We start from the raw sequence: 15,131 nt of genomic DNA on the forward strand, positions 1-15,131 counted from the left end.
GTGGCCCTGGAGCTCACAGCCCCCCACCCCCTTATCTTGCCAGCAGCCCAGCTAAGCTGCCCAGCTGCTGGCCGTGCTGTGGCTCTGTGGGGTGGAGGAAGCGGGGGAGGGCCTGGAGGAGACATCCTCGTGCTGCTGGGGGCCCTTGCAGGGCTCGGGCCAATTGCCTCACTTGCCCCCTCCCCTCCGGCCAGCCCTGGAGCTTGCAGCAGCCCCCCCCCCACACACACACCTTGCCGGTGTACTTCTGTACTTCTTACTGCTCAAAAAGCGGCAGCAGAACTCCTCCCGAGCTCAGCTGAGCTGCCCAGCTGGTGCCTGCAGCTGCCCAGGCTGCAGCTGGAGGGAAGTGGAAGAGGGGCTGGGGGGAGCCTCAGCCTCTCCAGCTGGGAATCCTGGGAGCAACAGGATGGTCCAGCCTGCGGACCAGAGTTCATTGCCAACCCCCTGGCCTTTTAATAGCCGATTCTCCACAGAGCTCTAATTTTAGCAACCGGTTCTTGGGAACCGGTGGCAACCAGCTCCAGCTCACCACTGCCCTTGATGTGTGATGAGCTTTGGCCTTTTACCTGCAGAGAACAAGACCAATCTGAAAGTCCCCTAGCCTGTTATCGCGATAGCAGAGAGAGTCAGAGGAGATGCCATCTCCAGCCAAATACTTTCTATATGGATATCCGGCTGCATTCTACTCCGCTATCAGCCCTCGAACCTCCCTCCCCCTACAGAAGTACACACTCGCGCCAAGAAAGCACAAGCAACAACCATAGCAGCTCTCCAGGGTGCAGCTCTCTTAGACATCTGTAAAGCTGCCACGTGGAGTTCCATCCACCCGTTTGCAACACATTACACCCTGGTATAGGACTCAGTTGCTGATGTCTCCTCTGGCACAGTGGTTCTCCATTGTCCTCATCTTTGCACTCACCTCCTACTTAGGTACTGCTTATGAGTCACCCACAGCGCAATACAATAGGGACCAGCACTTGAAGAAGAAGAGGAGCTTACTCACCTGTAACTGGAGGTTCTTTGAGATGTGTGGCCCCTATCTGTATTCCAGTCCCACCCTCCTTCCCCTTCTGATTTGTGGATGAGAAGGAACTGAAGAAGTGGTTGGTCCACCCCACCCTTTATCATCTCAGTTGAAGCACTAGGTGAGCCAGGGCACATGCTTAGACCAGTGGACACTACTGTCTAAACCAGAAGTGGGCAAACTATGGCCTGTGGGCCACATCTGGCCCGCAGGACCCTCCTGCCCGGCCCCTGAGCTCCTGGCCTGGGAGACTAGCCCCCGGTCTCTCTCCTGCTGTTCCACCTTCCCTGCAGCCTCAGCTCACTGTGCTACCAGTGCAATGCTCTGGGCGGTGGGCCTGTGAACTCTTAGGGCAGCTGCAGCGCCTGGCCTGACCTGGTGCTCTGAGCTGTGCGGTGATGTGGCTGGCTCCAGCTGGGCAATGCAGCTGTAGCACTGCCAGCCACCGATGCTCCAGACAGTGTGGTAAGGGAGCAGGGAACAGAGGGGATTGGATAGAGAGAAGGGGAGTTTGGGGGGGTGTTCAGGGGGCGGGGGTCTGGATAGGGGTCGGGGCAGTCAGAGGGCGGGGAACGGGGGGTTCAATGGGGACAGGGCTTCTGGGAGGCAGTCAGTAAGGAGGGGGGGTTGGATGGGGCGGCGGGGGGGCAGTCAGGGACAGGGGTTCCAGGGGCAGTCAGGGGACAGGGGAAAGGGGTGGTTGTATGGGGCAGGGTCTTGGGGAGGCAGTCAGGAATGAGAGGAGGGGTTGGATGGGACAGTGGGGGGCAGTCAGGAGTGGAGGTTCCAGAGACAGGGAACGGGTGTGTGGATGGGGCAGGGCTCCTGGGGGGACTTCAGGGGACAAGAAACATGTGGAGGTGGGTGGATAGGGCCCTGCTAGTGAAGGCAGGGGGCTGGACTCAATGACCTTTCAGGGTCCCTTCCAGCTCTATGAGAAAGGTATGTCTCCATATATTTACATTTATATGTGGGGAGGAATAGCTCAGTGGTTTGAGCACTGGCCTGCTAAACCCAGGGTTGTGAGTTCAGTGCTTGAGGGGCCTATTTAGGGATGTGGGGCAAAAATCTGTCTGGGGAGTGGTCTTGCTTTGAGCAAGGGGTTGGACTAGATGACCTCCTGAAGTCCCTTCCAACCCTGATATTCTAGGGGGCAGGGGCTGGGCCACACCTGGCTGTTTGAGGAGGCACAACCAGCACCCTCCATACAATTTCCAAAACCCAGTGTAGCCCTCAGACCAAAAAGTTTGTCTACTCCTGGTCTAAACATGGCTCCAGGTGCATGATGCACATGTGTAACTCACAGTGGAATACAGATAAGGACCATCATTCAAAGAACCTCTAGTTACAGGTAAGTAACCTCCTCCTCTGCAAAGTCCCTTTTTGGATCATTCAGAGGAATAATAAGTTCTTTTTTGCTCCTCTACAAAGAGGAACTGCACAGCTTATCACTTTAAGTGGAGTTAACTATCACTTCAATTCAAACACAGCACTGGGCTGGTTTAGATTAAAAGTAAAGCAAGGTTATTAACAAAAGGAGATGGGATTTTAATTGAGTTCAAGTATAAAGGATAGTGCTAAAATGGTCACATGCAAATAAAAGTGAAAAACACTTTCCAGAAGCTAAGAACAAGCTACAGCCTTTGTTCATCATAGTTTCCTAACCAATCCACCTTCTCACTCCTCTGCTCAGGATCTCCACTGAGTGCTCATTCCTTGGCTTTTGGGGTTCTTTGCCCCTCTCTTTTATAGCCCAGTGAACCTCTGAAATGGATTCTGCTGAAGGTTTTCCCCACAGCAAAGATCATTCAAGCTGTGAGGAAGGCAACATGTATTCGGGTGATGAAGGAAGTTCTGTGCTGGCTTCTTCCTTTGTTGGTGTTTTCTAAAATGCAAACTGATCTGTTCCTGAAATCCCCTCCTCCTGGCGTGATGCTGAATGGTTATTTCCTCTCCTTGTTGGCTTGATAGTCATTGTCTCTTGATGTACTTTGGAAGTATCTTCAAAGTGAAGGAACCACATTCCTTTGTCTAGGGTGCAGTGACTTTTGCCTTGCCTGGCAGACACACTCCGATAACATGATTTCCAATAAGACTGTCAGTTTGCATTTGTCCTCCGTACATGCACCACGCAATAACGGTCAGCTGAAACTCACTCCCAGATACCAGAGAGCCCCTTCCTCTTTTGCATTGGGATGCTGTTAGGGTCACACTCACTTGTTCTCTTTAGTCGGGAGACAGATGACCTTGCGTTGCAGTAAATGTCAGCAGAATCTGCTCCTCTTCTTTCTGGCAGTTCCCCTCAGTGCTTTACTGCTTTCTCACTGGTTAGGCTCCTGACCATCCCTGGCCTGCTTTTGGCCTGCAGTTTCTCCTTGTCCCCGCTGAAGGGTTCCTAGGCTAAATGGCTCCAGACACACTTCCTTTCTGCTCTTCCTTGTTGTCAGCCTCTTCTGTTTTCCTACCCCTTCTTCTAATGTCGATCGTCTCCACGGTCTTCACCTTCTCTCTTCTGACAAGCTCCCACTCAGTGATTGTAGACCACTGAGAAGCAGATAGTGTATGAGTCAAAGTTGTTCTGTTGTGAGCAAATTGGCATTTCTTTATACTTGTTAACAACAATGGGCTGTATTTGCTGCTGTACTCAGCTGAGGGACTTGTAGCTTTTTATTTTAAATGAATTTTGTAATGTGGTGTTACAGCACCGTGAGCTCGGCTCTGGTGGCTACAGTTTCAAACTTAACGGAATGAAAGCTACCTCTGCTACTTGCTTCAGATCTAGAGTCTCTAGGAGCACATAAAGACCAAGGGTAATGGCCACACAGACATTCACACATACAAGGTCTAGTCTGATTGACAAGTTTTATTCAAGTTACAATTAAAGTTATGAATACCCAAACATATAGGAATTCTATACAGACCTATGCACAAGTTATACTCACATCCTTAACAATAATGTTAGGGACTGATGGGTCTCTGGATTGATCATCAGTAGAGGGCTGGTTCCTGATGGAATTTCCCATAGGGAGCTCAATTTTCCTGCTCCGGGCACCCCCGTTTATAATGTGATTCTGTGTATACCTACATTCTGTGCATGTCCATAAAAGTGTCAACCCTCTTTTTTCCTTATTGGTCTGATATCCCCTAGAAACTTAGGGGACCTCTATTTATACAGGTTTTGTAGGCTCTCTTTATTCTCATTAGCACTGATGCACAACCTATACCCTGTGGTTAAGGCACATGTTGGAGACAGATGTGACTTTACAGCATTTTTATGATTTAAAATTAATCTTCTGGCTAATTTTTTGCAATATTGTCACGTCGTATCTCTTTTCCCCTAATCTCAGGGCATCGGGTTAGTCTTCAGTCACTCACATCAGCATTTCTTAGCTCCAAGGCCTGAAATAGCTAAGCTAAAAGCTTGCAGGCCTCAGCCTGCAGGCCTTGCATTTCAACCCTACTTACTTAGTTACCTAATACATGATTATTCCCTCTACATACTGATCAATCTTATACTTCTATAATCCTACAACTTAACTCTATTTAGCATACAATGATTATATATAACATAACATGTTAGTTAATCATAATCACACAATAAATGAATAATGAACTAAAATCATTGGCTGTAGGCTGCTGTCGGAGCACTGGCTCTGCCTTCCTGATTCTGTGCCCCGTCTCAACCAAGGAGCAGATTAGACCAGCCTAGAGGCTGCTCTAGCTTCCATCTGCTGACAATAGTCCACAGTGGCCACCTGCCAGCTGGGAATAGCTAGAGCACAGTTGTGGGTCAGAGGCTGCTGGAGACTCCCTGATGCTAGATGTGTCCCCAGGAAGGGAGTTAGGGCTGAATGCCATCCCCACAGCACTAAGGACGGAGCAGGCCAGAGAGCTAGGCCCAAGGTGCTCTTTAGCTAGCCACCTCCTCGTGACTTGGGGGTTGTGTTTGCAAATGACGTGATCAGGAAGAGCATCACTTTCTCTTAGCAGCCTTAGCTGGTGTCTGAAGGGCAGGTTTTGTTGATTGACTGTTAATGTGAAAGAGCACACTGGGGAATGAATGGTACATCTGTAAAGGGCCTGGCCTAGAAAGGTCTAATCCTTTGTCCCGCGTGTGGAGATCGCCTTCATCCACGGTCAGCCTGCGTAGCACCCGGAGGGCTCTCATGTAAGGCAGGTGTACCTGCTTTAATGGAATCCTTTCCACATTGCTCCTGCCTGTTTGCTGTCCTCCTGCACTTGCTGGGAGCACCAGGAGCTCTGGCATAGCTAATACCTTGGGTTGTCTTTCTGGTGGGAACAGTGCTGCTTTGGTAGAAATGCACAAAACCTGAGCCACAGCTAGTCATGTGGTGTGGCCTTTGTGAAAGCTGAGCCCCTGGGGTGGTGCGGGACAAAGCCTCTCTAATATGAAGCACCAAAACAGTCCACTATATCTGACTCACAGAAACCCATGCTTGGCCCTTTCCTGATTCTCAGCCCTTTGCTGTGTGTTCTTAGGCTCCTCTGAAGAAAATTCCTATCAATAAACTCATAAAGAAAGAGGATGAGTTTGTGGAGGAAAAGCCAGAGTTGGAAGAACTGGATTGGTGGTCTAAGTACTATGAGTCCTTAAAGGAAATGAGCAACCAGGTAATGGTCTGTCACTTCCTTTGTCCCTTATTGGCATGACAGCCGCAAGATCAATGGGAATTAAATATTGCAGTACTTGTGTGGATCCAGCCTCTCAGCTCTGGCCCTGGTCTCAGCATTTAATTGCTAGTTTGCATAGGCAGCTCCCTGCTCAGTATGCTGACTGCTGAGAATCCCCTACTCACCCTGTGGGCACCTCGCTCAGGGCTGAGAGTTCGGCTGGGTGGCAGGGTGCCTAGGGGTCGGTGCTGCAGTGCTGAGAGAATTTGGCCCAAAGTGCCCGTGTCACTTCTGAAAATGAGATTTGGGCTCAAAAGTCATGAGGCGGGGGGGTGTTACACATGGCTTCACTTGCCCTGGACAGTCACACTGCAGTGATGGGGATCTTACTGCTCCGTCCTAACCATCCTCCACTCAGCCCCGAGAGAATAGGAAGTGCCCCAAGGTTCTTTTTCTGCAGCCTGTCTCGTTCACTGGGCAGCTTTGGCTAATGAGCTGAACCCAGCAGCATGTAACTACAGTGCTGTGTAGTCCTTATCCCAGCTGTGTGCCCCCACCCCCCACAATAGTGTTAATCAATCTAATAATACCAGCACAGGTGCCGACTGTGTGGAAGCTCCAGGGCTGGAGCACCCATGGGGAAAAATTAGTGGGTGCTCTGCACCCACCGGCAGCCAAGCTCCCCTTCCCCCCACCTCCTCCGAGCGCGCTCCAGCCGTGCTCCTCAACCTACCTCCCAGCACTTCCTGAATGGCTGCCACCAAACAGCTGTTTGGCCACTCCGGGAGGGAGGGGGTGGAGCGGGAACGTGGCATGCTCAGGGGAGGAGGTGGGGAAGAGGCGTGGCCGGGGCAGGGATTTGGGGAAGGAGTCAGAATAGGGGCAGGGAGGGGGCGGAGTTGGGGCAGGGACCTTGGGGAAGTGGTTGGAATAGGGGTGGGAGGGGTGAGGCCTCACGGAAGGGTGGAGTCGGGACAGGGCTGGGGGCAAAATGGGGTCGAGCACCCACCGGCGAGAGCAGAAGTCGGCTCCTATGTATGCCAGGTAATCATGTTATAAGGGGAGGGGCTACTCTGGCATGAAATGAGCTAGGAGCGTTCGCCGGCTGAGCAATGCAGTAACGGGTGTGTGTTTCAGTGCAACAGTGACGAGGAGGACGGGGACAACGACGACCCGAATGAGGCAGGTGAGTTCTTGGACCAGCCAGGTACACACGGAGTTTGCTGGCGTTCCCAAATCCTGACCTGACGTCAGATGACACCGCACATGCTGGTGCTATATTTCCACCAGCTGTTCAGTTGGAAGCAGAGTGCAGACCCCAAGCTGATAGCACTGGGGGCTAGAGAGATTGCTGCTGGGCCGTTTCCCTGGCTCACAGATTGTGCCCCTCAGTCTGATAAAATAGATCAGATCTCCAACTGCTTCAGAATCTTATTTTTGTTTTACTGTACCCAAGCCCTGACACAGGCCCTCCCCTGCCCATCCACTGTCATCTCTCCTACTCTTGTGCCAGACACACCATATGCATAGTCGGCAAATGGTTCTGCTTTCTGTACCAAGTCCTTAGTGACTTTCTGTCATCTCTGTCGCTGGCCTCTGTGCTCTGGAAATGCCCCATGTTCTTCCATGAAGCTATATAGTGGAAATGCTTTTTGAGGACAGTTCTTACAAGACATTGATTGTCATGTAGCACAATGATATTTTATAATGTTTTCAAACGACTGTCTGAAAGCCAAAGCTATTGCTGAGATGATACAAATCAGAGAGAAAAATACCTTGTTTGGAGAATCCAGGACATTTCATGATCTCGTTAATGCCCTTTGTAGATGGAGGAAACTTAAATGTGGATTCTATTGATGTGGAAGCAGAAAATGGAGTGATAGTTGAAGCCGAGCCAGTGAGGCCCAAAAGGAAACTCATAGCTACGCTGCAGGTAAGTCTCTGAGGGTGACTGATCTGCTCTGTCTCAGCTTATTCCCTCCTGCTCCTTCTTCTTCACTGTCCTGCCAGCTGTGACAGCACAGATCCTAATAATAATAGGAGATATACCTCTCTTCTAGAGCTGGAAGGGACCTTGAAAGGTCATGGAGTCCAGCCCCCTGCCTTCACTAGCAGGATCTAGTACTGATTTTTGCCCTAGATCCCTAAGTGGCCCCCTCAAGGATTGAACTCATAAACCTGGGTTTAGCTGGCCAATGCTCAGACCACTGAGCTATCCCTCCCCTGTAAAGGGGCAAAGCTAATCAGAATGCCGACACTCAGCCCTGCCATCTGTTCACATGCACAGCTCCCTTTACCTTTCATGGGGATTCCACCAGAACAAAGGGCCTGATCCAGCTTGGTGCTGAGTGCCCTCATCTCCCTTGGACACTGTCCGAAATGCCATAGAACCAGGCCGGAATGGGCCACATGGTCAATGGGGGAAATCATCCTTAGATCACATTAACTTTTTCCTTCCCTTTGGGGAGACTGAGCTGGAAGGAAAGAGCCTAAATAACTTGCAGTTTATTTCAGATCTACAGCTCAGAGCTGGAAAACGAGTTTGATAATTTTGAAGACTGGCTGTATATCTTTCCGCTTCATCGGGGCAAGACAAATGAGGATGAGGATGGAAATGAGGATGAGAACTTTGTGGGGAAGTATAAGGTACTGTGTCATTTGAGTGCCATTCATGTTGTGCGTGAAATAAAAAATGACAGCAATGCATGAAAGAGGGGAAAGCAATTAGCCTCATAAGAACATTTTGGAACATTTTTAGCCGTTTATTCTTCACTAAGAAAAGAACTGGGACATTAAATTCCTTCATTATAGCGTGTAGTCAGGAGGAATGCCTTGTAGCATAAAGTCTCCTGCATGAAATTCTCATGGCAGAGCTGCATTGTACAAGTTTCATGCCATTCCTTGGGCACCATGGAACTGAAACAAACAGTAGCCACTAGGGCAGTGGTCCCCAAACTGTGGGGTGTGCCCCCCACATAGGAACGTTTGGGGGGGCATGTAGTAGGACCAGGGCCAGCCCCCACCGGGGGTGGGGAGGAAGTGCCACATAGTTCTGCTCTGTCCCAGAGCAGCTCCGGTCCCAGCCACAGCTCCACTCTGTCCCCAGCCACAGCTGCAATCCCCCCAGCCCAGCTCCGGCCCCAGTCCCAGCCCCACTCTGCCCCCGGCTCCATCCCCAGCCCAGCCACAGCCACAGCTCCGCTCTGCCCCCTGCTCTGCCCGCAGGCCAGCTCTGCCCTCATTCGGCTTCAGCCCAAGCTCCTCTGCTGAGTGAGCTGTGCAGTAGCGGAGTGGGGGTGCAGACAGATTCCATTACTGATTAGGGGGTGGTGGGGACGACAGGAAGAGTTCGGGTACCATTGTGCTACTAGGGGATGCATGTATCTTAACCACAGACAACAGTGGCTCTGCCCACCTCTCCAGTGTCTCAGAGCTCACAAAACCACCTCTCCCTGACATTTGGGGCCTGCCAGGTCTGTTTGAGGTAGTATTTAGCTGTATTTAGTGCTCTCTTACTGTTGAGTATTTGTCTGTCACTGTTGAAATTTAGCTTGGATGATGCTGCCCTAAAGACAGCTTAAATAATGTGCATCTCTCAGTCTCAAAGTAGTTGGAGGGGAGGACCTGGGTCTGCTGTGTTGTGACATCCCGGGCTATGAATTAGCAGGTAATCCTCAGTGCTGGCCTATGTGGACATGTGTTCTGATTGTTTGTTACACTTGTGTCACTAGTCTTTAGATGGGAAGATCTCTGGGATAGGAGCTCTGTACAGGTCTTGGCTGGCACATAATTAGTTATAATTTATACTATTACTTTGAAAGTCCTTCCTTCAGCAGAGGCTTTTTCCACTCACCCATGGTCTCCTGAAGTGTCCGCTCCCGAGACTGACTTCAGAGGAGTGAGTAGGAGACGTAACTGAATAGCCTGGCTCCCTGCCCTCCTCTGCAGCCAGCCCTAGGTTGTCATGGGCTGGGGGCAAATTCCCTGCAGACTAGCCTGTCTCTTAGGAAAGAAGATCATGTCTGCTGAGGTGAGTGTGGGGGGAGGCCCTGACTGTCTCTTTGGGAACATAGCACATTGTGTAGCGCTATCTTGAGAAGACAGGGGTTGTGTGGTCTGGCACAGGGCACAGACAGACACGTAATCTGCCAGTTTCAATTTGTCACAATTAAGCAGTGCTATGGATCGAATCCTGGGCATTGCAATTTGCTTGAAATATTTTCTGTAGCAGGGTATTGATCCCCACAATGTTGCTGTTCCTGTTCAATGTCTCCACTGCAGGGTTCATTCTTTGTTTATCCTGCTGAGGAGGCAGGTACAGAGCACAAGATCTCACAGGGGGTTCCCAGAAACAGACCCGTCAAGGTGCTTGTCCGAGTTTATATTGTTAAGGTAAGTGACTGCAGTGAGTCCTGGTGACCTTGTCCAGATCAGCAGCTAGAGAATCCCTGGCCATCTCACAGCCTGTATTCAAGGAGCCAATAAAACTGGGACTCGAGAAGGTCTTGCTATTGGGTCCCAGCTAGTCGCTCCATTTCCAGCCAGCTGTTTGGGCCATAGCAGCACTGGTCCCCACAGGATCTTTTCTAGAGCTTTGTCCAGTTTAGAGTCAAATGTCTGAAGTCCTGGGATTTCCACCGTCCTCCCTTGGGACACTACCTGCCCACTCCCGTACCTCCAAGGGCACTGGAACTGCCGATGGGGCTTTCCCCATGCTCTGCGTAGAGGCAGTACCTGGGAGATGACCTGGCAATTCTGCTCTCACTCTCTGGCTAAGGGCTTCCGTACTGACACATGACTAGCGTGTCCTTGAGAGATTCATCTGCTGCCTCTGACTGACAGGATCAGAGGTCTCAGTGCTCCATCTCAGAAACTTCTCTGCTGCCCTGTGCCCTGCACTTGCTCTCACTTGGCCTAGACGTCATGGCTGGGGCTGTGAATGGCTGCCTCAGCACCTCCTGTCTTGTGTATTTTAGGCAACGAACCTGGCTCCGGCAGACCCCAATGGCAAGGCAGATCCCTATGTGGTGGTAACACTTGGGCAAGAGAAGAAGGACACAAAGGACCGCTACATCCCTAAGCAGCTCAATCCTGTGTTTGGAGAGTAAGGAGCAGGCTTTACCTCGGGTCAGGTTTAATGGGAACAGCCTCGTCCCTGGTGCATCTTGAAATGGATGATGGCTGGGTCGCTGCACAGAGCCAACACTCTGGACTCAATATGACATCGGGGGTTCTTTCTCTGTCCACTGGAGACTCCGTTACATTAGCCCATTGGTCCCACACATCAGCAGCTCTGAGGGGCTCTGCCCAGGGCTCCTGTAGGTGCACTTGTCTGACTGGCCTTCCACTCATCTGGGTGGAACATCTGGGGTGTTGACTACAGGAGCACCCCTAAATTCCATACCTGATATATGGGCAAAGCAGCATAGGAGCCTCATCCCTCTAGAACCTACACTCAGGAGGGATCAGAGAGCAGGGAAACCCCTTCTTCCAGGGCGAAGAAATGAGAGCCCCAGGCCTCTTCTTAAACAGCAAGAAATGGTGAGGAGAAAGGAGACCCCAGGCCCCTGGCAGCCAAAACCAGGGGAGCATTACACATAGTGACATTGCAGGAACATCTGTGTGTTTGTGACTCCAGTGGGGACAATCACTGTGTTGCTGCTGCTGACTCAGGATCATGGGATTCGGAGGTTGGCCATGATTTTTAGTTTCTGATCTCCAAGGGAATCCTTGGAGCAAACATTCAGAAATGGAGGGCAGAGTTCCACACACACAAATGTGCTCCTGGATGTACCCCCAAGTTTGCACACGCAGTCAGGGTGAATGTGGTGCAGATGGCTCACTGAATTGTACCCTGGGTGGAAATCTTAGCTTGTCCAAAGTGGGGGAGGTAACAGGAAGCCATTGTAACCTGGCAGCCTATTATAACCCACTGTCATTGAAACACAGAGTAGAGTCACCGGAATGATGTACAATGAGCTGTTTGAAGTAATGAGTTGTTCGCAGATCAGGGCTGCCTGGCTCCTGCTGAGGTTACAGAACCAGGCGTGTCCAGGCCTGTGTGTGGCAACGTGTTTGGAGCAGGGAATTAGACAGGAGAAGGTGCTGCCCCTTCTAGATATTTCCTTTCTGAGGAGCACCAGGCAGCTTGCTCAGGAGCTGGCGAGTTCTGTGGGGCAGGAAGACCGGAGCCTCACCAACACTGCGCCCACAGACATGGGGTTCTGCCATCAGACCCGGGGCAGGGAGGGAAACATGCTTGATTTCCAGCATCTCTGCTGACCGAGCATCTCTTTGCTTTGTATTCAGAGTTATGGAACTGAGCATATCCTTTCCGATGGAATCAGAACTCACTGTTTCAATATTTGACCATGATTTGGTTGGGTCTGATGACCTGATTGGGGAGACGAAGATTGACTTGGAGAACCGATTCTACAGCAGACATCGAGCTAACTGCGGAGTGGCCTCCCAGTATGACACGTATGTTCCAGAACACGAGGCTGGCATATATGACTTCCTTTCATAAAATCATCCATGTTGAGGCTAGAAGGAATCTTTATGACCATTTAGCCTGACCTCCTGTATTACACTGGCCAGAGAGTTTCATCCAGTGTTTCCTGCATCCAGCCCGTCACTTCTGGATGAATTCGAGCACTCTAGTTACATAGCATGGAGCCCTGCTGATGTTCTGCTGGATGGTGCTGATGGCTGCTGTCAGTCATAGACTTGGGTCATGTCTACACTAGCACTTATGTCAGCAAAACTTTGTTGCTCAAGAGTGTGAAAAAAACTCCCCCACCAAGCGACATAAGTTTTGCCAGCATAAGTACTTGTGTGCACAGCGCTGTGTCAGTGGGAGACACTCTGCTGCTCATTGAGCTGGTTTTATTATGTCGACAGGAGAGCTCTCTCCTGTCGACGTAACATGGCTACACGAGCGATCTACAGTAGCACAGCTGTATTGGTGCAGCTGTGCTGCTGTAAGCTTGTAAGTGTAGGCATGGCTGAAGGTTAAAGCTTATGGGTGAGCTAAGCACCTTTTATTCAATGTAAACAGAGGGAGCAATTAAATGCTCCCTTGCGTAGTGACAGCTGAAACAATATAAGCCACTGCTTAAGGCACTGGCAGGATGGCAAGGCCTGAGAAGAAGTTATGTGAGCTGTGGGGTTTCCCTGGGGATTGACTGCAAATGCAGGGCCTGGGGCATTGATTGGTTGTAGCTGTGAGCATGGGTATGTGAGAGGCAGAAAGCCAGGAGAGAGTGAGAGAAGCAGTGGGGAGTGTGGCCCTGGGAGGAAGGTCAAGAGGACTCTCTGAAAAGATTCTTGGTTCTTTGTCGAGTAGATGCAGCCATGTATTCCACTTAGGTGTTTGTGCGCCCAGTGCACTGAAGCCAGAGAATTTTCCTAGCAGTACATGTGGTGGGGGGGCTCATGCCTTGTGCTCATAGTCCCTTCTCTGGCTACATGAGGCGGCACCACCTTAATTCCGCTCAGTTCCTTCTTAATGCGTGTGGCTTGAGTCGAGCTCTGTGGTGCTTAACTTCACAATTCCTATCCCTTGTCGTGACCTTTAAGTTGTAGGTAGCGGTATATAGTTAGTTCGCAGACCCCTAGCATTAGTATAGTTAGAGTTAGTTAAGTTTTCACCAGGATTTAAACAGTGCCTGTTGTGCGGGGAAGCAGTTCCTAACAATGACCCCCACATGAGGTGCTTACTCTGCTTAGGCGAAGCGCACACCAAGATGTGGTGTTCAGTTTGCAAATCATTCACCTAATGGACTCAGGGGGTGAAGGATCTTCGTCTGAAGCAACACCTGCTTGAACAGGCCATCCAACCTGCTTCAGCCCCGAGGCCTGCTTTGGCTCGGAGGTTGCCCTTGGGTTCTGAGCATGTTGCCACTTCACGCTCTGGAGCTGGCACCTCTCTCAGGAGATGGAAAAGATGCTCTTCATCGAGTGCACTGAGGAAAAGGCCTCATAAGACCAGTTGAGACCACTCCAGGCCTCAAGGAGATTCTTCTTCCTCCTCCTCCTCCAGGAGGAGTATGAACTGACACGGCGTTCCTCCCAGCACAGGGATAGAGCAGGTCCTTCCAACTGCTCCCCACTACTATGTAGCGAAGGGAGAGTCCCTGAACTGTCGACTCCGGTTCTGGCTCTGGGGCATGCATTGAGTCTGGTGCCAATAAGGGAGATGCAGACACCAGCTCTTGCCACGCCAACAGTGTATCAGGTGGCAATGGACCTCCTCTGCCTTTCCATCCTGATCTCTCCCTTGGTCCAGGACTTTGTCAGGGCTACGTCATTTTTAGCCCATTGGCTGGGTGGGCTGGTAAATGTTCTGCGCCAGGCACACTGGCCACTGCTGGGGCGCCTACCCCCACCACAGCAGAGTTTGGGTGTGGGAGGGGGCAGGGGGTTGGGGCACAGGACAGGGTGAGGCAGACTCTGGGGTGCACTTACCTGGGGGCTCCCCGGAGGCGGTGACACACATCTCTCTCGCTAGCTGCTAGGCAGAGGCATAGCCAGGCAGCTCAGCAGGCTTCACAGCTCCCATTGGCCAGTAAACATGGCCAATGGGAGCTGTGGGGGGCGGTGCCTGCATTAACACAGGCTACCATTGAACAAAATGGCTTTACATTTAAAAAAAAATTACAACTTTTAATGCAAATGGACTAATTAAGTTATAGAGCAAATGCAAATCAGCAATGCAGAAAACTGGATGTGCCCCAGCAAAATAATTTGTGTATTGGAGTGTGTGCAGAGATCTACGTGTTTACCCGTGAGTCTGCAGGAGAGACTCAAACTTGAAATCTCAGGTGTTGCAACACTGGCCAACCCAAGTCTCCTAAGAGCTCTCTCGAGAATTGGTACATTTTGCATGTGGCAGCCGAGAATTATTATAACATGAACTACAAATACATTCATACTAGTTATTCCTGAATATAATAGTGATCCATTGACATCATTCATCATCATGGTCATTCCTTAAACATTTTTGAAACTGGGATAATTCCCAAACAAAAAATTCAGTTAAATTTATATTAAGGTTCCTAAACTAATCTGTACCCCCAACTCCTCGAAAGCACCTCGTCAGCTGAACTGGGGCAAATTTTGTCTTGCTAAGTTGTTTAGCTCCTTATACAAAGAGCCACACAAGAATAAGATAATGATTTCAATGCAGGGAAGTTTGGAAGTCCAAACAGAACAGGTTGCCTGTGAGCTGACCATTTCCACAAGAGAGGATAGGACTCCCTCATCTTAGATAGGGCCCCATGTGTATGGACACCCTCCAGCAACTTTACATCCAGAATTTCCCAGTAAAGATCACTGCTGTCATTTCTTCTATTGCTGTTATTGGCTAATGGTTGAAGTGAGGTGGGAGATTTCTCTTCATGGGCCTGTTACGGCCTCATTGTCCAAGAGGGAGAGGTTCTTAGTCTCTTGATAAGCCAACAGCTTGCTTCAT

The 15,131-nt window shown here is 50.5% G+C and overlaps 1 protein-coding gene across 3 annotated transcripts in view; it reads left to right on the forward strand.

Annotated features, from left to right (window-relative positions):
* Nucleotides 1–15,131, forward strand: part of LOC115635170 (fer-1-like protein 4) — a 121,441-nt gene that overhangs the window by 83,990 nt on the left and 22,320 nt on the right. For 2 of the 3 annotated variants that reach the window (XM_030533505.1, XM_030533508.1), the window contains 7 exons: nucleotides 5,528–5,659; nucleotides 6,797–6,845; nucleotides 7,486–7,592; nucleotides 8,174–8,305; nucleotides 9,941–10,051; nucleotides 10,636–10,763; nucleotides 11,969–12,139. In XM_030533505.1, coding sequence (XP_030389365.1) covers nucleotides 5,528–5,659; nucleotides 6,797–6,845; nucleotides 7,486–7,592; nucleotides 8,174–8,305; nucleotides 9,941–10,051; nucleotides 10,636–10,763; nucleotides 11,969–12,139 — 830 coding nt within the window. The remainder of the gene's footprint in view (nucleotides 1–5,527; nucleotides 5,660–6,796; nucleotides 6,846–7,485; nucleotides 7,593–8,173; nucleotides 8,306–9,940; nucleotides 10,052–10,635; nucleotides 10,764–11,968; nucleotides 12,140–15,131) is intronic. The other variant, XM_030533507.1, reaches the window with a different exon arrangement.

This window comes from Gopherus evgoodei, chromosome 14, assembly GCF_007399415.2.
Source record: "Gopherus evgoodei ecotype Sinaloan lineage chromosome 14, rGopEvg1_v1.p, whole genome shotgun sequence".
In the NCBI taxonomy this organism is placed as follows: Eukaryota; Metazoa; Chordata; order Testudines; family Testudinidae; genus Gopherus; species Gopherus evgoodei.